Source organism: Papio anubis, chromosome 14, assembly GCF_008728515.1.
Source record: "Papio anubis isolate 15944 chromosome 14, Panubis1.0, whole genome shotgun sequence".
NCBI lineage: Eukaryota > Metazoa > Chordata > Mammalia > Primates > Cercopithecidae > Papio > Papio anubis.
In genome coordinates this window covers 44,205,807-44,231,073 of record NC_044989.1, presented here as the reverse complement: position 1 = coordinate 44,231,073, position 25,267 = coordinate 44,205,807, and the positions used below count along the sequence as shown (strand labels likewise).

General features: G+C 41.8%; 1 protein-coding gene across 1 annotated transcript in view; it reads left to right on the top strand.

Moving 5' to 3' along the window:
* The first annotated feature begins 8,953 nt into the window (after positions 1–8,953).
* Positions 8,954–25,267, top strand: part of LRPPRC (leucine rich pentatricopeptide repeat containing) — a 119,290-nt gene continuing 102,976 nt past the window's right edge. The window contains exons 1-2 of the mRNA XM_003908571.4: positions 8,954–9,768; positions 23,322–23,518. Coding sequence (XP_003908620.3) covers positions 9,428–9,768; positions 23,322–23,518 — 538 coding nt within the window. The 5' untranslated portion in view covers positions 8,954–9,427. The remainder of the gene's footprint in view (positions 9,769–23,321; positions 23,519–25,267) is intronic.

Here is a 25,267-nt window from a genome sequence, read left to right as displayed (position 1 = left end):
TGGAGTGAAGTTTGTTCCCATCCTCCAGAATGCTAATGAAGGCCAAAAACAAACAAACAAACAAACAAACAAACACTACTATCCTGATATTTTTCTCTAAAAAATTTCCTGAAACTCTAGTGTTAGTAAGCACATTGTACCACTCTATTTCTTCCTACCAATTTTTAATTAGTCAGGGCTCTTTCAGGTGCAAATAGCAGAAAGCCTACTCAAGTTAGGTGAATGAATTAACAGAAAATTATTAACTCATTTTACTGGGGAATCCAAGAATGGAATTCAGGTCCTGCTATATCTAGGGGAACAAAGTAGGTCATCAGAATGTTCTCTCTTTTTTTCTCTCTCCCTCTCTTACCTGTATCCTTCTGTATGTTGACCTTTTTATCTTCCATTGAAAATGGGTTCTTGGCTGGGTGTGAAGGCTCACACCTGTAATCCCAGCACTTTGGGAAGCCAACATGGGCATATCACTTGATCCCAGGAGTTCAAGACCAGCCTGGGCAGCGTGGCAAGACTCCGTTTCTACAAAAAAATATAAAAAATAGGCCGGGTGCAGTGGCTCATGCCTGTAATCCCTGCACTTTGGGAGGCCAAGGTGGGTGGATCACCTGAGGTCAGGAGTTTGAGACCAGCCTGGCCAACATGGTGAAACCCCATCTCTACTAAAAATACAAATATTAGCCAAGCATGGTGTTGCATGCCTGTAATTCCAGCTACTCCGGAGGCTGAGGCAGAGGTTGCAATGAGCCGAGATCGCACCATTGCACTCCAGCCTGGGCGACAAGAGTGAAACTCCATCTAAAAAAAAAAAAAAAAATTACTTTGGTGGCTGAGGTAGGAGGATCACTTGAACCCGGGAGGTTGAGGCTGCAGTGAGCCATGATGGTGCCACTGCGCTCAGCCTGGGCAACACAGTGAGACCCTGTCTCAAAAAAAACAAAACAAAAAACAGAAAATGGGCTGTCTTCACATGGCGAAGAGGCTGTCTGCAGGCAGGTCTTCACTTCCTTCAAGCTCCATGACCTAAAAAACCAAAACACGCTCCCTACTAGCTCCTTTAGTTCAAGGGAAAAACGTCGTTCGGGGTAGATTGGGTCTCATCTCTAGGATTGTTACAGAACCATCACTGTGACCAGGGTGATATACTAGTCAGGCCTGGTCATGTGTCCATCTCTGGGCTCAGAGGTAGGATCTATTAGAAAGAGAAAGAAAAGCAAGATGGGAAGCCAAGAACAAGAGCCACATCAGTGTCTTGCAACTTAATGAAATGGAAAATCCATACTTCTTTTTTTTTTTTGGAAACAGAGTTTTGCTCTTGTTGCCCAGGCTGGAGTGCAATGGCATGATCTTGATCTTGGCTCACTGCAAGCTCTGCCTCCCAGGTTCAAGTAATTCTCGTGCCTCAGCCTCCCAAGTAGCTGGGACTACAGGTGCCCACCACCAAGCCCGGCTAATTTTTGTATTTTTAGTAGAGAGGGGATTTCGCCATGTTGGCCAGGCTAGTCTTGAACTCCTGTCCTCAGGTGATCCGCCTGCCTCGGCCTCCCAAAGTGCTGGGATTACAGTCATGAGTCACTGCACCCAGCCGGAAAATCCATAATGTACTAGCCCAAGTAAACTCTATTAGTCCTCCCTCTCCCAATTAAACTGAAATGATCGGAAGGCAAGTTGCATAAAAGTGTTCAATGTAAATCATTTTTCAGACCTCAGAGAGACACAAGCTAAAACAGAAATTCCACATTATTCACCGCTCAAAGAAAATTAAATACATTTTCTAGTTCCTTAAAAACAAAACAAGACATACAGAAACCATCCATTAACGAGGAAATTTAAGAGATCCATGTTACATTTTAGGTATTAACAATGATTGTTCAACAAACATGTCCTAAAGTTTATTTTCAGTAATGTAAGAATTATATCCATTTTATGTCTTAAAGGGACTCAGTTGTATAGTACATTGAAATGCCAATTATGTTTGACTACTATTCTATATTGATTTATCCAGACACTATCTGCCCTGTGGGAAACACATAAACTTTTCAGCCTTCACACATGGTAACACTGGGAAAATATCAGCAACAACTCCTTGTTGCCAGCGTTAGTTACTTTCTTACAGTAAATGACCCTGCATCTGTCTTGCTGGTTTGTAAGCTTCTGAAAGAATCACTGTTTGACAGAAGCGTTGCTGAGGGGTGTAACAATGGCAAATTGGACCTCCACTTGTAGTGAGAATCTTGAAGCTGTATGCAAAGGTCTGAGCAGGATAATTTTTGAATAATTGGGAATTACATACATGAATACATTTGGATATGAAAAATGTAGTCACAGATGGGAGAAGCCCTTGATTCATCAGACAAGTTGCCTTAAGAGAAAACATAATCACAGCTAAACATTAAATCTGCTGCTTAAAATACGTTAAGTCTTTTGAGCAAAACAGGCTTTTAAACTTAAGGCAATCGCTTAGTTCTTTGCTCACACTATTTTGAATGTACTTGTGTCAAAATCGGAATAGATTCCAAAAAGGCTGACAAACAGTTATGAAGAATCAGTTTTATTTTCTGATTCTTTGTGAGTCATAAAAAATTATTAGGAGGCAAGAAAGAAATTGATCTAAGAGAAACAAGGGTAATGCCATCTGCCTTGTAAACTTCCGATTTAGGGTGCTGAGTACTATACTTTGGGCCCAGAATTTCAAAGTTAAATGTTTCTTTCTTTTTAAACTTTGGTCTTAAATGCAAATCTTTTTCTTAGATTGTAAGAGCTACAACCTTGGAGATTTAATATTTTATGTAAAATGGTTTAGCAACAACTGCAAGTTTTGATGTTTGAGCTACTATTTGTTGGAGAAGTCAATTAATCATGTTCCCATGAACAGGTCTCCAGTTCTCAGGGTACAGTCTGGTACATTTGTTTAGCTGGTGCTTTTGTCTACTTTGCATTTGTATTGGCTATTTGAATGCGATGTTTTTCAAACTCCAAGTCATGCTGTATTAGTGAGAAGTGAAATCAAAATATAACCAGCATTTAAATTATTTTTCTTCGTGAACATATTTAAACACACACAAAATAGAATAGGCTGGGTGCGGTGGCTCACGCCTGTAATCCCAGCACTTTGGGAGGCCAAGGCAGGCCGATCACAAGGTCAGGAGTTTGAGACCAGCCTGACCAACACGGTGAAACATTGTCTCTACTAAAAATACAAAAATTAGCTGGGCAAGGTGGCACACGCCTGTAATCCCAGCTACTCAGGAGGCTGAGGCAGGAGAATTGCTGCTTGAACTCAGGAGGCAGAGGTTGCAGTTAGCTGAGATTGTACCACGACACGACACTCCAGCCTGGGTGACAGAGTGAGACTCTGTCTAAAAAAAAAAAAGAAAGAAAGAAAAGAAAATTAGCAATAATTCTTAGTATTGTACAATATACAATCCATAATCAAATTTCGAGTGTCTCAAAAAATGTCTTCTAATAGCTGGCTTAAATTAAGATAAATCAACATTCAAAAAATAAAGTAGACCAGGCATCAATGGCTCATGCCTGTAATTCCAGCACTTTGGGAGGCCAAGACAGGTGGATGACCTGAAGTCAGGAGTTTGAGACTGACATGGACAACATGGTGAAATCCCATCTCTACTAAAAATACAAAATTAGCCAGGCATGGTGGTGGGTGCCTGTAATCCCAACTACTTGGGAGGCTGAGGCAGGAGAATCACATTTGTGTGGAGGTTGCAGTGAGCCGAGATTGCACCATTGCACTCCAGCCTGGGCAACAAGAGCGAAACTCTCTCTCAAAAAAAACCCAAAAAACAAACAAACAAACAAACAAATAAAATAGAAGAAAATAGATTAGTAAATATCCAAGGGCATCACATGCGGTGATGCAGTAGGACTAATTACTATTTCATGAAAATCAGTCCCTAAGGAGAAACTGGAGAAGAACCCAAATTTATCAGGTTAGACTTGAATATGAAAAGGAGCAACAACAAAACAACAAAAATAGCTACTTTATTTTTTAGAGCTTCCAATGTGTCTGGTAAGGTAAATACCTCATTTATTTTATCTGATGTTCCCAAAAAATCCTGGAAGGAAGGTGTAAATATCAACAGTTTTACACATAAGAAAACCAAGCATTTAAGTATTTTTGCAAAGTCTAGTTTCTAAGCTGTTCTTCATAGTAAGATTCTTTTCAGGGGCTATTTCATTCACTGGGACAGGGATCTCCGGTTTCTAAACAACATCTGAATCCATTTTATAGTTCAGAAGAAGCTGAGGGAGCCTGCTTCTGGAGTATGTCTAAATAAATCTGAGAAGAGTCTGGGAAGTATTAACTAAAAGACAAGCAAACTACACTTTCTCTCTTATATACACACACACAAACACATACACGTGTGCATACACCTTGCATGCATTAACAACTCTTCATCCTTCAGACCTCATCCTAAAGATCCCTTTTCTAAGAAGCCTTTCTGACCCCCTAGGTGAGGCATACTCTAATGGAAACATGCCTTTCCTTCAAAACCTCTATCTATGTAAAATTCATTTAGGGTAATTATTTGACTAATATCTGCCTTGCCCTCTGGCATATAAGCTCCATAACTGTAAGGACCATTCCTGCTTTTGCCCACCCTATTTTTTTGTAGCATTTAACCCACTGCCTGGCAGGTTGTAGGTGCTCATTAAATAGTGAATAAATGAATGACTAGAAAAATTTCATTAGTAGTTGCTCCATACTTCAGGAGGAAGCTTGATATAGCAACACAGGGAATGTTGGTTGGGGATTAATGATTTCAGGGCTAGAAGCAATTAGAAAAGAACATTCATTCATTCACTACCTTTACAAGCCTTGGTAACATGTCTGTACCCATGTACCTTGTCTTCCCTTCCATGACAATGACTGGACTGTCTGCATTCTTAACTGTAGCAAACCCATCACTTTTGAACTGAATTCCATCCTCTGTTGCCTACTCAATTTATTCTCTCTCTCTCTTTCCCTCTCTCAGGCATTATGAATTCTTCACTTTCTACTGCTCTGTGCAGTATAACTTTCTACGATGATGGGAATGTGCTCTATGTGTGCCATCCAATATGGCAGCTACTAGCTACTTGTGGCTCTTCAGTTCTTGAAATGTAGCTAATCTGACTGAGGAACTGAATTTTTAAATTTTTATTTAATTTTGATTAATTTAAATAGGCACATGTGGATTATTCTCATTAGTATCAAACATGCTGTTATTTCTTCCATTAAAAAAAAAAAAAAAAGCAGCCGGGCATGGTGGCTCACGCCTGTAATCCCAGCACTTTGGGAGGCGGAGGCGGGCGGATCACCTGAGGTTGGGAGTTCGAGACCAGCCTGACCAACATGGAGAAACCCCGTCTCCACTAAAAATACAAAATTGGCTGGGCGTGGTGGCACATGCCTATAATCCCAGCTACTAGGGAGGCTGAGGCAGGAGAATCGCTTGAACCTGGGAGGCGGAGGTTGCGGTGAGCCGTGATCGCGCCATTGCACTCCAGCCTGGGCAAACAAGAGTGAAACTCCACCTAAAAAAAAAAGCAGACAGAATCTTCCTTGACTTTACACCCCCTTCTAGATACCACCCCAAAACTCTACAAAAGGTTTGTCTGTACTTTGTTTCCACTTCCCCTTCTTCTTAAACTCACTTCAATTTTTTGACTCAACACATTGCCAAAATGGCTCTTCTTGGCATCACCAGGGACTGCTGAGATGCCAAATCCTATGGCAGGGCATGGTGGCTCATGCCTGTAATCCCAGCACTTTGGGAGGCCAAGGTGGGCAGATCGCCTGAGGTCGGGATTCCAGACCAGCCTGGCCAACATGGTGAAACCCTGTCTCTGCTGAAAATACAAAAATTAGCCGGGTATAGTGATGCGTGTTTGTAGTTCTGGCTACTTGGGAGGCTGAGGCAGGAGAATCACTTGAACCTAGGAGGCATAAGTTGCAACAAGCCGAGATCACGCCACTGCAACTCTAGCCTGGTCGACAGAGCAAGACTCAGTCTCAACAAACAAAGAAGAAATAAATTCTATGGTCAATGTTGCATGCTCATTGTATTGGAACTAACAGTAGCATCGTAGGTGATTGATAATTCCTTCCCTGAAGGACTTCTCTCTTTCAGGTATTTGTGACCTCACTGGACTGAGTTCTCCTGCCTCTCTGGCTCCTCTTTCTCAGTTTACTTTGCTAGATTTTCATCTATACATCCTCTAAAGATTGAAATGACACAAGCCTCAGTCCTTGGACTCCCTCTCTTGTCTATCTGCATTTTCTTCCTAGATGCTTTCATCCATTTCTGTGGCTTCAAATATTAGGAAGAAGCTGCAGATTCCCAAACGTATCTCTAGCTCTGACTCTTCCCCTGAACTGACTTGTATGACATGTAGCTAACCCCTATTCAAATTTGACACTTGGATGTCTAGCAGGCACAAGCTAATATTCCAGGAAATCGTTTTTGATTTCACTTTTTAAATCTGCTTCTCTCTGTTTTCCCCCTTTTAAATTAGAGTCATATCCATCTTTCTAGTTGTTTAGGCCAAAACCTTTGGAGCCGTTCTTGACTTACAATCCCCTTGGTTCTACTATTTAAATAGAGTAAGAACCTGACCCTTTCTCATCATTTCACCTGCTACCCTACCCTCTAATGCAAGCCACCACCATCTCTAGTCTGGATTAGCCTTCTCTTTGGTCTATTTTTATTTATCCCCATTCCCCTAAAACCTCCTTTCCAAACAGCAGTTAGAGTGACCCTTTCAAAATGCAAATGGGTGGCTGGGTGTGGTGGCTCACGCCTATAATCCCAGCACTTTGGGAGGCCGAGGTGGGTGAATCACTTGAGGTCAGGAGTTACAGACCAGCTTGGCTAACATGGTGAAACCCCATCTGTACTAAAACTACATAATTAGCTGAGTGCAGTGGTGCATGCCTCTAATCCCAGTTACTTGGGAGGCGAAGACACCAGAATCACTTGGACCCAGGGAAGCAGAGATTGCAGTGAGCCTAGATTGTGCCACTGCACTTAAAAAAAAAAAACGGGTGTGGTGGCATGCACCTGTAGTCCCATATACTTGGGAGGCCAGGGTAGGAGGATTGCTTGAGCCCAGGAGTTCAAGGCTGTAATTTGTCATAATCGCTCCTGTGAATAGACACTGCACACTAGCTTGGGCAACAGAGCAAGACTCCATCTCTTTAAAAGCAACACACCAAACTATCCAATGGTTTCTCATCTCATTCTAAGTAAAAGTCAGTCTTCAGTCTAAGTAAAAGTCAGTATTCATGGCCAGCTACCACACCTGCCTGATATGGCCTCCAACTACCTCTCCCACCTCCAGGCCCCTCTCCACCCTCTGCTCCTTCCTCTACGCCTACCCCCTGCTCCTTTCTTTCATCCACACGGTCCTCCTTAGAGTTCTCTGAATAGGGTACACCTATTATTGCCTCCAGGTTTTGGTGTTTGCCTTATTTAAGCCTGGACCACTCTTTTTTTCTTTTTTTTTTCTCCTTCCAGAAAATTCTCCTGGCTTCGTTGTTTCCTTCCTTCAGATTTCTGTTCAACTTTTTTCCTATTTAAAATACCAACTCTCCAGGCATGGTAGCTGATGCCTGTAATCCCAGCACTTTGGGAGACCAGGCGGGCAGATTGCTTGAGGCCATGAGTTCAAGTCTAGCCTGGGCATCATGGTAAAAACCCATCTCTACTAAAAATACAAAAATTATCCAGGGTTTGGGCCTGTAATCCCGGCTACTCAGGAGGCTGAGGTGGGAGGATTGCTTGAGCCAAGAGGTCGAGGCTGCAGTGACCCAAGATCGCACCACTGCACTCCAGCCTGGGTGACAGAGCAAAACACTGTCTCAAAAAAAAAAAAAAAGCAACTCTCCCCATGACACCCTCAATCTCTTTACCCTGGCGTATTTTGCATCACAGTTCTTTTCTGTCTTCCCAAATTAAACTTTAAAGAGCTTTATTAGAATCTAGGATTGTTTTGTTCTCTGCTGTATCCCCAAAATTTCAAATAGTGTATGGCACTGGATATGTGTTCAATAAATACGTGTTGAATAGGTGAATAACTTATACTCCCAATGCTCAGTAATATAACCCAGAGTCAATCATTTCACCTTATTTCTTTTGGGGACTTGGAGGGGATGTCTTCGTTCCCTCATCTCTCAAAGGAGGGGTGAGCTAGGTCATCTCAAAATAGACATTTATTTGACACATATTTAATGCGACCTATTGTGTATCTGGCACTGGGTAGGTGTGTGGCCTACAGTAAGAGATCACAGTCCCTACTGATAAGGAGTTCATGGTCCAGTGGGATAAACAGTCACATGGGAAATGACCGTGGGAGGGCTTCCAGAGGAAATACCCGCGCATTCGCCTGGTGATAGGTAGGGGACAAGCAGGTGGAGAGGGAGTGGGAGGCTGTTCTCAGTTTCCCACGTGTACACAGGGAACCGATTGAGTCTGTAAGCCCTGTGAAGGCAGCAGCGACGTGGATTTTTTGTTTTGGACAGAGTCCCGCTGTGTCACCCAGGCTGGAAAATCGCGCCATCTTGGCTCACTGCAACCTCCACTTCCCGGATTCAAGCAATTCTCCTGCCTCAGCCTCCCGACTAGCTGAGATTACAGCTACTTTTCTTTTTTTTTTTGTATTTTTAGTAGAGAAGGGGTTTCACCATGTTGGCCAGGCTGGTCTCGAACTCTTCCAAAGGTGATCCACCCGCCTTGGCCTTCCAAAGTGATGGGATTACAGGCGTGAGCCACTGTGCCCGGCCCAGCGATGGGTTTAACTTGCCTGTTTTCTCCCCAGATTTGGCTGGAGACTTAATTGCATTGTTCTTCTACTTCTCACATGTATATGTGCATTTACTGAAGGGAGAGGCGCAGTAGGCGTGGAGGGTTTGGGAAGACAGTTCAATTCCAGCTTTAACACTATAGGACTTTTGGTAGAATTCATTTATTTCCTAAAGCGAGGCCCCGCATACGCGCTTAAGGTGGTGACCCGCGCGTTCCTTTACGCTGTTCCCAGACCCTAATAATCCAAATCCTATCATGTTGAACCTGGGAGGCAAACGGCAAGGTGAAAAGTCCTCCACGGTTTCTCTGGCCCGCGTTTCTGAGAGTGAAGGGCCGTTCGTATTGGAGATCGCGTCAGCGCTGAAAGTTGGCTGCAACGTCTGCACTCGGGGGCGGGGAAACCGTCTCATCCTGGGATCTTCATAGTCGGCTGTTCTCGAGAGTTCTCGGTGTTTTTACTAGTTGGCCTCCCGCAAGCCTCTGCGCCAACTTGGGAGGAGTTGACCCCTTGCGGCTCTACGAACAGAGGAGTGCGGGGGTGCAGCGAATGAACACGATGCCCAGATCGGAGACGGAAGACGGAAAAGAAATGCTTCGATAATGAAACAAGCAACATCGTTTATATGAGTATCACATTGACTCCCCTCTTCTCAGAGAAGTGCGGATTTCCATCTTCCAACCTAAAACGATCCCTGGCTCCCCCCACATTTGGCGCGCCCTGCAGTTGGTCTCTGCCGCGCCAGGCGACCCTGAGGTCACGTGCTCCTCCTGTCCTTCTGGTGGAACGTGCTTCCAGCTGCGGGGACGTTCGAGCCATGGCAGCCCTGCTGAGATCCTCGTGTTGGCTGCTGCGTGCCGGGGCGGCCCCGCGCCTCCCGCTCTCCCTGCGCCTCCTCACTGGCGGCCCGGGCCGGCCGCATGCCGCCTCCTATCTGCCTGCCGCTCGCGCCGGGCCCGTGGCCGGGTGAGTGCCCAGGCCCTTCTTCCAGTTAGGCTGCGGCGCGAGGGCCCCCCGGGGTCGTGGGCGCCGTCAGGGACCGGGTCCCGCCAGTGCTCGCCACCCTCCTCGCCGCCCCAGGACCGAGCCTCCCCGTGCCCCGCACCACGCTCCCTACCTGGGGTTTTCGGGTGACAGGGTTAAGCGCCTTCAGAAGGTCACGGATGCGGGCATGGCTTGCTTCCGGCTTGAATCCTGCCCTCGCCACTTCAGCCTGGGTCTTACTGTCCTCGGGGTACCCACGGTCAACGAAGACGAGGGGGGGGCTTTGAAAACTGCTTTGGAGAGTCGGGTGGTGGTCTCCTCCTTACACTCGGCTAGCTTGGGTGGTGTCCCACGTGGGGTCACTGTTGGTAATCAGTAACCACCTAGCATTTAGATACTGAGAACTTTAGCTTTTTGCGTGGGAGGGGGCGGCGGGGAATGGGTTGGGAGTTTGGGTGAGCCACGGATGGCCTAAAGCTGGATGCTGGATTATGATTAGTCTGGGCTTTTGCCTGCGTTCTCTTGAATGGGGTTTTCCTTCAGCATTTAGGAAGGTGTTGTACGAGTTGGTAACTGTCATGGCAGGATTTGTAAATGTCTTTGTTATTTATTTATTTATTTATTTATTTCGAGATCAGTAGCCCAGGTGGGAGTGCAATGGCGCGGTCTTGGCTCGCTGCAACCTCCGCTTCCAAGGTTCAGGCGATTCTCCTGCCTCAGCCTCCCGAGTAGCTGGTATTACAGGTGTGCGCCACCATGCTAGGCTAATTTTTGTACTTTTAGTAAAGACTGGGTTTCACCATGTTGGCCATGCTAGTCCCGAACTCCAGACCTTAAGCGATCCTCCTGCCTCGGCCTCCCAAAGTGCTGGGATTACAGGTGTGAGCCACCGCTCCTGGCCTATAAGTGTCTTTGAATGAATGAGCACATGCAAGGCTCTCTGTTGGAATCTGGGGATGCAAAGGCAAGTTAAACTCTCAGTGGGTGTCAGATGTGCGACTAAATGCTCTCAGGGTTTGAGATTTATCAGAGATAGGTTTGGTATAGACTTTTGTAGTGGAGGGGATAAAAAAAGTTGATGGAAGTGTTCATTTGGTTATTAATAGTATTCTGACCACCAGAGAAGGGGAGATAGGTTGCTGAGCTTTTAGCTTTGGAGAAAAAATGATTTTGAGAGACTGATGCTTATAAATTAAGGTACTTTGAGAGCTTGCATGAGGACTGAGAGCCAGGGATCTGCAGTAGGCTGGGCCCAGACTGCAGCCTACTCCAGTTTTATCTGCATTTTATCCTCAATTTATCTGCATTATGCCATTAGACAAGTTACTTAACATCTCCAGGCCTCAGTTACCTTAGCTATAAGATGGGAGTAGTAATGGTGTTAGGAATATTTCAGAATTATCTGTATTTAGCACTTAGTATAGGGCCTGATGCATAGTAAGTGCTTTGTTGGTTACTACAGTAGTCATAACTACTACTTAGGTTGTTATGTGGACCTTCATGGACCAGCCTGAACACCTAATCTCGCCGTAAAATTACGTGGAGAAAATAATTTATGATTTCTTAACAACTTATAGTCTTTGGAATGTAACCTACTTGTAATTGGAGCCTGCCTGTGTTTTCATATTAGACTTGAGCAGTTAACTTTCTGAAATCATGCCTCTGAGTGCAGAACTACATGCATCTCTTGGCTTTCAGAGTTTCTTTTGAGAAAGTTGTGCCCATTACTCTTATTATTGTAGTCCTCAGCATTTCTGTAAGGTCAGGGGAAGGTCCACATTTTCTTTTATCTTCACTGTTGCATTTGAGGAGAACTGAATAAAGAGAACACAGTTTAGTAGAAAGGGTGGTCTAGGTGTTCATCAGACCTGGGTTCTGTTTACTTACTGCATAATCTCAGACATCTTACTAACCTCTCAGTTCCTCAGTTTCATTATCTGTAAAGGCCTTTCCCACTTATCTTTGTAAAGTTGCTTTCTTGTCATTCAGATCTCAAATGTCTCTTCAGAGAAGCCTTACCTCAACACTCAATCCAAAACATGCCAGTCCTATTTTAGATTTATTCGTGGCACACCTCACTTGTCTTATATCATTACTTATTTCTCTGTGTTTTTTTTTTTTTCCTTAGTAGAAGGTAAGCTGCATGAGAGCAGGACTTTGTCTTGTTCACCACTGTGTGTTCAGGTGATAACGGGCAATAAAGGTAATTGTTCCCTCTTTTTCCTGAACTCTGGGGACTGTATATAGTCTCCTACCCCACAGCCTGTAAGCATGCCCAGATCTTGCCCACCTGAAACACAGAACCTTTCCTGGAACTCTATTTACTCTAGAAGCTTCTCAGTCTCTTCCATGTCCATAATTCTCTGTCTCTGATTTCCTCACTTTTCATTCCCTTTCCTACTCACTGCAGTCACACCACTGTCAGACTATTATTATCTTGTTTATTGATTTTTTAATTGTATTTTTGAAAAATTATTTCAAAAGTGCCTTGAGGAACAGTTGCAAAAATTATTCCTCAAAGTACCTCGAGGAATAGTTGCAAAACCTGGGTGGTGGGAACAGTAAACTAAAAATCACCCTTAATTTTTGTCAACCAGAGAGCCATTAGTTGATAGTTATCCTTTTACTGACTTGTGTATGTGTAAGATGTATGTTTATTTAACTTTTTCAGAGGACCTCTTTTAATTACCAAATCCACTTTTGAGGCCTTAACCTCACATATTACTCTTCCATTTTCCCCTTCATGAGACCCTTTTCTCAGTATTGATGACACCGTTTTTCTAGATTCTCTTCTCTTTAGGATTTGTCTCATTTGCTTCATTCCTCTTTCTTCTGTTCACCTATTAAATGCTGATGTTCTTGGTAGTTTTACCCGTGGTCCTTCTATGTTTTCTCAGTGTTTTCATTCTCTTTTGTGACCTTTTTCATTTTTCAGGGCGTTACTTACCTATCTGATGATGTTTCTCTCACATATGGACCGTCTACTAGATGCATCCACCTGCTTGAACTATAGGTACTTCAAAGCCAACACAGCTCAAATTGGACTCCTCCTTCTCACATCTATTCCTCTTGCGTTCCCTGTTTTCATGAATGTTGCTGTTTCTACCTGCCTTCCAGAAAGATCCTGGATATCTATATGTTTGTTTTCTCATTCATCTCTTACTCCCTTCACCCCCCATTTATTGATTGCACAAATGATTAAGCCCTGTTAGATCTGCTTCATTTGGAATGCATCCCTTTTCCTCCAACCCCATCATCATTCCCTAGTCTCCCTGATAATTTGATCATGTCATATTCCTACTTACACTTAAGCATTGTGGTGACTCCCATTGGGTCCAGAATGAGATCCAGACTCTTTAGCACAGGTGCTTTATGAGCTGGAGTTGCCTCTGGAGCATCATCTCTTGTGAGTTCCTTACCATGGCATCCTGTGTTCTAGCCATACCAGACTACTACTTTGAAGTGCTCTACAGCAGGGCTTCTCAAACTCTAGTAAGCATGATTGCCTGGGGCTCTTAAAATGCAGATTCTGATTTTGTAGGTCTAGTGCTTGTCTGTGGATCTACAAAGCTTTGATGGGCCATGTTGTATATTTCCTTGCCTTTGAGTGTGATGTTGACTCTTGGAATGTGTTTCCCCTTCCTCCTTAGACAGGTGTCCCCCATCTCTGTTGAACTTTAACTTGACTGCTTCTCCCATTTGACTGCTCCTTTCTTATGCCTCCTCTTAGACCCTGTATCATGAAAGCACCCATTAACACTATGACATGTGCACTCACCAACACTCTGAAGCTGGCTGTAAGTTCCTTGAAGGCAGATACAGCTGGCTGTAAGTTCCTTGAAGGCAGATACTGTGTCTTACTCCTTTTGCTTTCTCTGGTGTTTTAACTTTGTGGCATGTAGTAGGTGTCAAATGTTTGTTGAGTAAATCAATGAAAATCTTAAGACATTGAAGAAGGAAGATGGTAAACTGGAGGAGATTGAAGGGATATTTAACCGATCCATGCAGTGCAGTGTGTCTACACAAATTCACCCTGAGCTTGATTTCCAGGAATGTCCTATCTGAGGACAAATGAGTATTAGCAGTGAAATTTTTAGACATTCATTAGTAATCCGTTTTCAAAATTGTAACACCAAGAAGTATACCCTGTATGTGGTCTTACTCTTCATTTTCCCATTTCAGTACATCTATTTGAAAGTACATCTATTTCTTATAAACCAGCTCTTACTCTGTTCTCTTGTGAGGAGATAAATACTCTTGCTTTCTCACATACATTTTCCTTGCATTTCTGGATCAGAGCTGCTTATATATTTGCGTGACAGTTTTTAGCATAATACGTATGTACTTCAGAGGAAAGATAAGCTTTGAGCTAAATCTGTTTGGAAGTAGATCTAGACTAATGATTGGCCTAAAAGTGAAAATCATATATTGTTCTTTGGTGGGATGGCATGATTTTTATTTCTAAAGTTGGAAGAAAACTTTTAGAAAACTCTCATTTTAGAAAAATCTTCTGCAAATATTAAGAATCTGATGGGTCCATGCTATTGTTCACGTCTTTAATCCCAGCACTTTGGGAGGCGGAGGCGGGTGGATCACTTGAGGTCAGGAGTTTGAGACCAGCCTGGCCAACATGGTGAAACCCCGTCTCTTACTAAAAATATAAAAACAAAATTAGCTGAGCGTCATGGTGGCGGGCGCCTGTAGTCCCAGCTACTGAGACTGAGGTGGGAGAATAGCATGAATCTGGGAGGCGGAGCTTGCAGGGAGCCGAGATCGGGGCAGGCGACAGAGTGAGACCCTTGTCTCAAAAAAAAAAAAAAAATGTATCTCAATAAAAGTTAGCCAGGCGTGGTGGCCCATGCCTGTAATCCCAGCTACTTGGGACGCTGAGGCAGGAGAATTGCTTGAACCCAGGAGGCAGAGGTTGTGGTGAGCCAAGATCGCGCCATTACACTCCAGCCTGGTCTACAGAGTGAGACTCCATCTCAGTTTAAAAAAAAAAAGAACCTGATGGGTCCTTTGGGGTTGTGAAATCTGTAAGATTCAGCCTCTGCTCTGTGAGTATAGATTTATCAATCACAGGGCTGGACAGGCACATGTACAACTATTAGACGTGCTGTCCATAAGATAAGAATATAATATTGTGGTATTTCAGAGAGAGGAGCAGTCCCATTTGTTTTATGGCAGGGGGACATTGAGTTTTAGAGGACACATGGTAGTGAATATTCAGAATGGTCCAAAGTTAGAGAAGAGCATGAAGAGACTTGGAGACCATTTATCCCGTGTAGCTGTGTGGGTGTGGTGGAAGTTGATACCGCAAAGGCCAGTTGATTTCTTCAGACTACCAAGATTGCTTAGAAGGTAGGTTATTTGATGACTGGAAGTCATTGGAGGATTTTAAGTACAGATTTTGACAAAGTTTATGTAGATTATAGGAGAAATGGAACGTAGGGATAGAACAACACTGGTATTGCAAATTAGGAGTAATAGGACTTCAATGAGGTAGTGCAGAACTGAAGAAAAGATCCTTTTCTTGAGAGAAAGATAACAGAAGATTGGTGAGAGTTAGCAGAATTAAGAAAAGTAGATTTGGGGATTAGGGTAAACAATGGTACCTTTAGAGTAGACGTTTATTAACTTTTTTTTTTTTTCCCCCAAGACGGAGTCTTGCTCTGCTAACCCAGGCTGGAGTGTAATGGGGCCATCTCGGCTCACTGCAACCCCTGCCTCCCAGGTTCAAGCCATTCTCCCACCTCAACCTCCCAAGTAGCTGGGACATCAGGCATGTGCCACCATGTCCGGCTAATTTTTGTATTTTTTTTAGTAGAGATGGGATTTTGCCATGTTGGCCAGGCTGGTCTCGAAATCCTGACCTCAGGTAATCCACCCACCTTGGCCTCCCAAAGTGCTGGGATTGCAGGCGTGAGCCACCGCACCTGGCCTGATGTTTATTATTTTCAAAGTGTGTTTGTAAACATAACCATCATACAAACATTTCAATTTTCGTGGATTATTACAAATTAGGAAACGGTTAGAAGGATAATTTATTCAAGACCTCAAGTTGGGATTCAACTCCAGATACCATGATTCACATTTCTGAAACATTTTACATATGTTGTAACATAATGTTACAAGTCTTTTACATATGTTACATTTTTGATCTTGTCATTTTCCTGTTTACAGTTAAGTGCCATGGTAGTTTTCATTGGGTGCAGAATGAGGTCCAGACTGTTGTGTTTTAGATGGTGAAGGGATTACTTATGGACAAAAACATTTTTTAAAAGACAATACATGACATATTATAAACTTGGGATTTAAAGACTTTCACAGGTAAGTAAACATGGAAGATCTCAGAACGTATCTGGAAGGGATCTTCAAAAGAGTGTCTTTCTCCATGTCACATCATTGGTCCCAATCTGGTTAACTGACTTTGCATCACTTCCTCCATAGGTGAGACAAAGGAAGCATCCCGTTTGACTGGAGGATCCTGGAAGATGGAAGGGAAATCTGGCTAGGTGGAAAGGAGTGGATTGGTATTTCAGGCCAGGAGGTGGTTATCAAGTGTAGAAGGGTGGCCCGTAGCTTTTTTAGTCTAAAATTCTATGATTTGCCATGAAGCATAAAACTGGGGTAGCTAAATTTGTCAAAACTTTTTGGAGAATTGAATTCTTAGACGGAGAAAGTTCTTTGGGACTTAGCTTTATAAAAGATTTTTTAGGCCAGGCCCAGTAATTTCCGCATTTTCAGAGTCTGAGGCAGGAGGATCACTTGAAGCCAGGAGTTTGAGACCAGCTGGGGCAACATAGTGAGACCCCTATCTTTAGAAAAAAAGAAAGTAGTCAGCTGTGGTGGCATGCACTTGTAGTCCTAGCTATTTGGGAGCTGAGGCTGAGGTGGGAGGATTGCTTGAGGCCAGGAGTTCAAAGCTGCAGTGAGCCATAATTGCACCACTGCACTTCAGCCTGGACAACAGAATGAGACCTGTCTCAAAAAAAAAAAAAAAAAAAAAAAAAAAAAGGAAAGCTATTTTAAAAACCCAGAGGCATTTGACCAGGCATGGTGGCTCACGCCTGTAATCCCAGCACTTTGGGAGGCCAAGGTGAGCGAATCACGAGGTCAGGAGATTGAGACCATCCTGGCTAACACGGTGAAACGCTGTTTCCACTAAAAAAAAATTAAAAAATTAGCTGGGCATGGTGGCGGGCGCCTGTAGTTCCGGCTACTTGGGAGGCCGAGGCAGGAGAATGGTGTGAACCCGGGAGGTGGAGCTTGCAGTGAGCTGAGATCATAACTGCACCACTCACTCCAGCCTAGGCAACAGAGCGAGACTGTCTGAAAACAAAAACAAAAACAAAAAAAACTCAGAGGCATTTATTGAGCACCTTGTATAATAAGACAGCTATTATTTATTGAGCAGTAGAGTTTTTTTTTTTTTTTTGAGACGGAGTTTTGCTCTTGTTTCCCAAGCTGGAGTGCAATGGCATGATCTCAGCTCACTGCAACCTCTGCCTCCCAGGTTCAAGAGATTCTCCTGCCTTAGCCTCCCGAGTAGCTGGGATTATAGGCATGCGCCACCAGGCCTGGCTACGTTTGTATTTTTAGTAGAGACAGGGTTTCTCCATGTTGGTTAGGCTGGTTGAACTCCTGACCTCAGGTGATCCGCCCGCTTTGGCTTCCCAAAGTGCTGGGATTACAGGTGTGAGCCTCTGCACCCAGCTTTTTTTTTTTTTTTTTTTTTTTGAGACAGTGTCTCTCTGTCTCCCAGGCTGGAGTGCAGTGGCGCGATCTTGGCTCACTTGCAACCTCTGCCTCCTGGGTACAATCATTTCTCCCACCTCAGCCTTCCAAGTTGCTGGGATTACAGGCGCCTGCCACCATGCTAGACTAATTTTTGTATTTTTAGTAGAGATGAGGTTTCACCATGTTGGCCAGTCTGGTCTCAAGATCTCAAGTGATCTGCCTGCCTCGGCCTCCCAAAGTACTGGGATTACGGGCTTGAACTACTGCGCCTGGCCCCTTGTCTCTTTTTTTTTTTTTTTTTTTGAGACTGAGTCTGGCTCTGTCGCCCAGGCTGGAGTGCAGTGGCCGGATCTCAGCACACTGCAAGCTCCGCCTCCCGGGTTTACGCCATTCTCCTGCCTCAGCCTCCGGAGTAGCTGGGACCACAGGCGCCCGCCACCTAGCCCGGCTAGTTTTTTAGTAGAGACGGGGTTTCACCGTGTTAGCCAGGATGGTCTCGATCTCCTGACCTTGTGATCCGCCCGTCTCAGCCTCCCAAAGTGCTGGGATTACAGGCTTGAGCCACCGCGCCCGGCCCCTTGTCTCTTAATAGCATTTACCACAATTGGTATTTTTTTAAAGTCTAATTTATTAGATTTGTTACTAGATAAGATTCTAGCCAGTGCCTTATACATAGAAAGCGCTCAATAAAAAGAAAGCGCTCAATAAATATTTTTTGAATTAATAAATGGAAGAGCAGAATTGATGTGATAAGAACAATGACAGGATGTTTGAAAAAAGATGGTTTTGAGTATGGTTGATCTGGCAGTTGTATGAAGAGGCTGAAGCCTGAGAAACTAAAGATTTGTTGCAGAAATCCATGTGTTCTGAGTTCAACAAGAGCCTCAGACATCTAAGCACTCAATAGATGGGATGTAAAGGCTGAGTTTGCCCAATAAAATAATTAGTCTAAGATTTTGAGTTTGAGGGAACAATTTATTAGTGGAATAGTTGGTTGCAGTGGAGAAATTTGAAGGGAATATCAACCATTTTTAAAAGGAGGCATTATCTTTTTGAATTTTGGCTACATTAACACTCAGGAGGCTCTAGCAGTATATAAAAAGAATTATGTACCTTGATCAAGTGGGATTTATTCCAAGTGTGCAACACTGGTTCAGCATTTGAAAATCAATCCACATGATCCAGCGTATCAACAGGCTAAAGAAAACCCAAGTGGAATAGTTAAATTAGGGATTGGTGAAAACGTAAGAGATGAATTTGAGCTCCCCATATTTCCGCATTATAGTGCAACAAAGTAAGTTGAGAGAGCAACTCTATGAAAGCTAGTTTTGTACTTTACAAGTATGTCATAAAATCCAAATCCCTTATTTATCTGCCACTGGAGACTTTCCATTATCTAGTCTCATTCACTGTCTAGGTTTGATTTTTTACCACTTTCTGGTGTGAACACCCCATTGCAGCCAGATTAGTTTCTTTGATGCCCTTTTGCCACATTGAGTTCATTTCAGAATGAGACCGTCTGAGTGCTAACCCTGGCCCTATCATTAGTTTTAACTGTGATGACTTTGGGCAAGTTGCTTCAGTTTTTTCATTTGTAAATTATAATTTTCTCATACCCAGCACAAATTAAGCACATGGTAAACATTAGCTATTAATAATGCCTCTTCTATCTTCTACCTGTATCTCCCTTTAAACTCTTCATAGCTCTAAAGTGACACTAAACTGATTCATAATATCAGTGAAGAAGAAAAAAAGGGGAGAGAAGAGTTTTAAGAACGTGTATGGCCTGGGCATGATGGCTCATGCCTGTAATCCCAGCACTTTGGGAGGCCAAGGTGGGCAGATTGCTTGAGGCCAGGAGTTTGAGACCAGCCTGGCCAACATGGTAAAACCCCGTCTCTATGAAAAATATAAAAATTAGCTGGGCATGGTGGTGTGTGCCTGTAATCCCAGCTACTCAGGGGGCTGAGGCAGGAGAATCGATTGAATCCTGAGGCAGAGGTTGCAGTGACCTGAGATAGCACCACTGTACTCCAGCCTGGGGGACAGAGCAAGACTCCATCTCAAAATAAAATAAAATAAGTAAAAATTGGCAGAAAATACTTCACCAGAAAAGACATATAGATGGCAAATAAGCATATGAAAAGATGTTCAACAGCTTATGTCACAGAGAAATATAAATTAAAACGACAATGAGATACCACTATCAGAATGGCAACAATCCAGCAAAACATCGAAAACCCCAAATACTGGCAAGGATGTAGGACAACAGGAACTCTCATTTATTGCTAGTAGGAAAGCAAAATGGTATAGCTATTTTGGAAGATAGTTTGGTAGTTTCTTACAAAGCTAAATGTAGAGGTATTTACCCAAATGAGTTCAAAATTTATGTCCATACCAAAACCTTCACACAAATGCTTATAGCAGCTTTATTCATAATTGTCAAAAAATTGGAAGCAACCAGGATGTCCTTCAGTAGGCAAATGGGTAAACAAATTATATGTATCTGTACAAAAGAGCATTATTCAACAATGAAAAGAAGTGCGCCGTCATGCCATGAAAAGACATGGAGGAACCTTAAATGTTTGTTGCTAGGTGAAAGAAGCCAATCTGAAAAGGCAGCATGCTGTATGATATAACCATATGACATTCTAGAAAAGGCAAAACTGGAGACAGGTAAAAATCAGTGGTTGCCAGGGGTTTGGAAAGAGGGTGGAAGGAATGAATAGAGAGCACGGGGCATTTTTAAGGCGGTGAAATTATTTCGTGTGATACTGTGAAGGTATCATGTCATATGTTTGTCAAAACATGTATGCACACAGTGAACTCTAATGTAAATTATAGACCTTGGTTGATGGATAATATATCAACATTGGTTCATCATTTGTAACAAGTTTACCACACTAAAGCAAAATGTTACTAGGGGAAACATGAGGGAGAAGAAAGTATATGGGAACTCTTCTTTCTGTACAATTTTTCTGTAAACCTAAAAACACTCTAAAAAGTTGGGTTTTTTCTAGTCAGTCTCTGCTTATCAAAAAATGGTGTTTTTTTGTTTTTTTGTTTATTTTTTAAATGGTACAGGCTTAAAAGTAGGGGGGAGGGTCCCACAGAAGCCTGCTTAGTAGGATAATCTGGTCCGTTTTATATATATATATATATATATATTTTTTTATATTTTAAATGGACACTCAACTGTGAGATAGTTTCTATTAAAGAGCTAAAAAAAAAAACCCACCTTAATTTTTTTAAAAAAAGCTGAGATATAACTTTAAATGGCAGATTTTACAAGAAAACATTTATGGGTAATTTGAATATTAGTGGTAGGAGCTGGAGTCTGTGAAGGGAACCCGAGACATTTAAGAAGTGGAAAGGAGCCAGTATGATACTTGGATGAGATGATCCAATGATTTCCCCTTACGTGGTTATGTCAATTTTGGTCCTTAGCATTTGGAGGCATTGTGCTCCAGCTCGTGCAAGCCTGGTGGGTGTGATCTTCTTGCAGGGCCCACCTTCACCCCTGGACTTGTTCTGTTCTTTCTTTTCTGTCACGACATACCCATTGCTCCAGGCTGTGAAACTCTTGTTTCCAGGATGTATTAGAGTACATTTAAAAATCAGTTCTGGACCATATAACTGAAGAGTCAAGACTTTGGTTAAATATGTAATCCTTCCTCTACCCCAGTTTATTTTATAACAGATTCATGTTTCTACTTAACTAAAAAGCCAAACACGCTTCTGTGAAGGAGTCTCGGCTGCAGTAAAGACATGTGTATGAGAAAAATTTGCCTAGAATGTTCAGAACAATGTGCTGGTTTATAAACATCTGTTTTCTTCCTGAAATTTGAGTTTGTCTCCTCTTAAATTTAAAAAATATCCTGTAGCGGAAGTTTTATTTTTGCTCTTTAACAGTTTATCAGATTCACGTTGTGTAAAAAACTTTGGCAAATAGATGTCACAATTTTGAAATTTCTATTAATCAGCTTTTGTTGTTGAATAATATTATTGCAAACTCCTCCAAACTGTCACGTCCTGGGTAATTGAAAAATAATGTCACTTTGTGCTTGCCGAACATTAAGAAGGGGATAGTTTAGTAACAACTGATATAGCAACCAAATGCCTTTTGGAAGTAAGGGATACATATTTTAAGAGTATATCTTCTGTGGTTTGTAGGTTAAAATTCAGCTCATTTAACAAACTTGAGTCTATTAGCCATCTACAATGTGCTGATCATTGGTCTTACAAAAATAAGACATTGTCTTATTTAGTCAGTATCCTGATTTTTTCCATTATTTTCCACCTAGATGGTGGAATCACTAATGTTTAGAGTCATGATTTCTCCCAGATCACAGTGGTAGAATTTCTAGTCTAGTATCAATTACAGCCTCGTTTTATATAACCTTGAGGTGAAACTTCTAGTATAGCTGCCTTTAATAAAACATCACATACTTGATATTCAATTTGTGACTGGTTTTTTCAGATTAATAACATAGGACAGAAATGTAAGTTTTATTTTTAAAGTCACCGTTGTGATGAAAATGTGTATATCTGAAAAATGTGATTATATTATACTTAGTTATTATATACTTAGTGTGTAATGTATTTAGTGGCTGCTGTAACTAAGATATTGGCAACAAATATGTAAACCACTGAGAATTAGAAATCACTTGTTAAAAGTGATGTTTAAATACAGAGAAAGCATTTTTAAATTCAACTCAGATTGATAAGTTTTCCTTCACACATAAGAATTATTTTTTATCTGATACTTTTAAATCAGGTACAGCTTATATTTTTACCTAGAATAGCCTAGAGAAGAAAATATATGGGAACTCTACCTAATGCACAGTTTTTCTATAAACCTAAAAATACTCTAAAAAATTGTGTTTTTTTTGTTCCTAGTCAGTTTCTATAAAAAAAATGTGTTTATTTAAAAAAAACGGTACAGCATAGAATCCCTCAGATTTCATGTTAGAGAGCATTTGACTTGCATATTTGACTCCATTACTAAAATAGTGAATGGTTTAAAGATTGCTTGCTCTTTATAAACACATAATGTACAATTCTGACCATACCTAATTTGTAATCATTTTCTTTCCCTTCTGGCTTCCTTAAAATTAACGATGTTTGACGCTTTATTTATTTTTGGTGGCAGTTGTTTTAAATAATTAGGAAAGAATACAGCTAACGTTTTGACAGTTGCACAGCAAATAAGAATTAAGAGTATTATCACTCTAAAGTGTTTCAACTTTATTTAGACAGATTAGAAATTATTTGGGCCTAAATTATCCTTTAAAAAAAAAAAAAGAAACTGCCTTGTTTTATCCTGGACATTGGTCTTCTTTTAAATTCATAGTAAGCTTATACCTAGAAAACAAAGGTAGTTGTAAAAATTTTGGATATATATTAGATTTCATCTTATTTACAGAGGTGAGAAGAGCTTTGCAGCATAAACTGCTTCGTCTTTCATTACCTTGTTTTGGTTAAAAGAGATTTAAAAAACACTTAAAACACACCATATTTCCATCTGATTTTAAATGATTCCATGTTCAAAATTACCAAAATGCTCTCAATTATTCAGGAGATTTACTGTGCATATAATTTATGTATGTGTGTATATGATTTTATCTAAAGCAAAAGCTAAAACTTTCTTTCCTATTAGTTCATACCTTTATTTTTGGTATTGTACTGTGATTTTAGGTGTTTAATAACTAATTAAAAAATTTGTGTAAGTTTTGTTCAAAAAATGACCTAAATAGATAGCAACTGACTATTATTAATTACGTTTCATTTTTTAGAGGACTACTGAGCCCAGCCAGGCTGTATGTCATTGCTGCTGAAAAAAAGGATATTCAAGAGGAGTCCACTTTTTCTTCTAGAAGGATTGCCAATCACTTTGATTGGGCTCTGATGAGACTAGATAATTCTGTTCGAAGAACTGGCCGCATTCCAAAGATGCTTCTACAAAAAGTCTTTGATGACACCTGCCGCTCAGGTATGTCAAAATTTCCTGTTCATAAAGTTGACCTTGGGCTGGACACAGTGGCTCAGGCCTGTAATACCAGCACTTTGGGAGGTAGGTAGATCTCTTGAGGCCAAGAGTTCGACACCCGCCTGGTCAACATGGCAAAACCCCATCTCTACTAAAGGTACAAAAATTAGCCAGGTATGGTGGCGCGTGCCTGTAGTCCCAGCTACTTGGGAGGCTGAGGCAGGAGAATCGCCTGAACCCAGAAGGCAGAGGTTGTAGTTAGCTAAGATCGCACCACTGCACTCCAGCCTGGGTGACAGAGAGAGACATCTGTCTTTAAAACAAAAAAAGTCTTAAATATTAGGTTGGTGCACAAGTAATTGCAGTTTTTGCCATTAAACATAATGACTGCAATTACTTTTGCATCAACCTAAATAATACTTGTTTGAGGGTAAGCTCATTACAGAGTAGCTTATTTGATACTTTAATTTTCTTTGTTATATTCTGTTGATTGTCATTTATGTTATGATTGTGATTTCTATCTTGTCAGCTCATCTGGGCAAAGTTTGGAGTAACTAAAACATTTTAAAATTTTTGTTTGTTTGTTTTTTGAGATGGGGTATACGCTCTGTCGCCCATTCTGGAGTACAGTGGTACAATCTCGGCTCACTGCAACTTCTGCCTCCCGGGTTCAAGCAACTCTCCTGCCTCAGCCTCCCAAGTAGCTGGGACTACCAGCGCATGCCACTACGCCCAGCTAATTTTTGTATTTTTTAATAGGGACGGGGTTTCACCATGTTGGCCAGGCTGGTCTCACACTCCTGATCTCGTGATCTACCTGCCTTGGCCTCCCAAAGTGCTGGGATTACAGGCATGGGCCACCATGCCTGGTCTAGATATTTATTCCAAATCAGAAAATAAAAATTGCCTTTTTGCTTTTCCTAGTTTATGGAGTCACTTTTAGTAGTAAGTTTCTTGGAAGATACTAGTTTTTCTTACCTTCCATTGTAGAGTGTCAGGTTTCTGTAAGATGATCACATATGACAGATTTCCATTATTTTCCTTGCATTTTCAATTAGCTACTAAAAATCTGTTTGGGTCACTAATGCCTGATGCAAGCTATAGGTCCTTCACTCCCTGTCCCCGACCCCCAAAAACCTCATGCAAACATATGCATAATTTTGCATGCAGTTTAAGAGGATTCAGTAGCTTCTTAAAGCCTATTCATGGGTTTCAGACACACTTAGAAGCGTAGATATAGAATCTGATGGTGAGAGATACCAAAGAAGTATCAATTATTACTATTGTTACGTACATTTAAGGAACCTGTGTCACATTCTCTCTCTAACTTATTTATTTATCCATCACTACAATAAATTTTGGAACATTTTCATCACCCCAAAAAGAAATTCGCCAACTCCTCATCCCTTCCAGCCCTAGGCAACCACTAGTTATTTTCTGTCCCTGTAGGTTTGCACTACTCTAGATATTTTGTATGAGTGGAATCACACTAAGTGGTTTATTTTTGCTTTGTTTTAAAGTCAGCTTTCAGAGATATGTAGATAAAGCTTACAGATGTAGGGAGAGGGAAGCTTATATTGTAGCTGATTATGAACCTAACTTTTCTATTCATGGATGATAATTACACTGCTTTACAGTATTTTCTTTCTTTTTTTCTTTTTTGTAATGGAGTCTTGCTCTTATTGCCCAGGCTGGAGTGCAATGACTCAGTCTCGGCTCAATGCAGCCTCTGCCTCACGGGTTCAAGAGTTC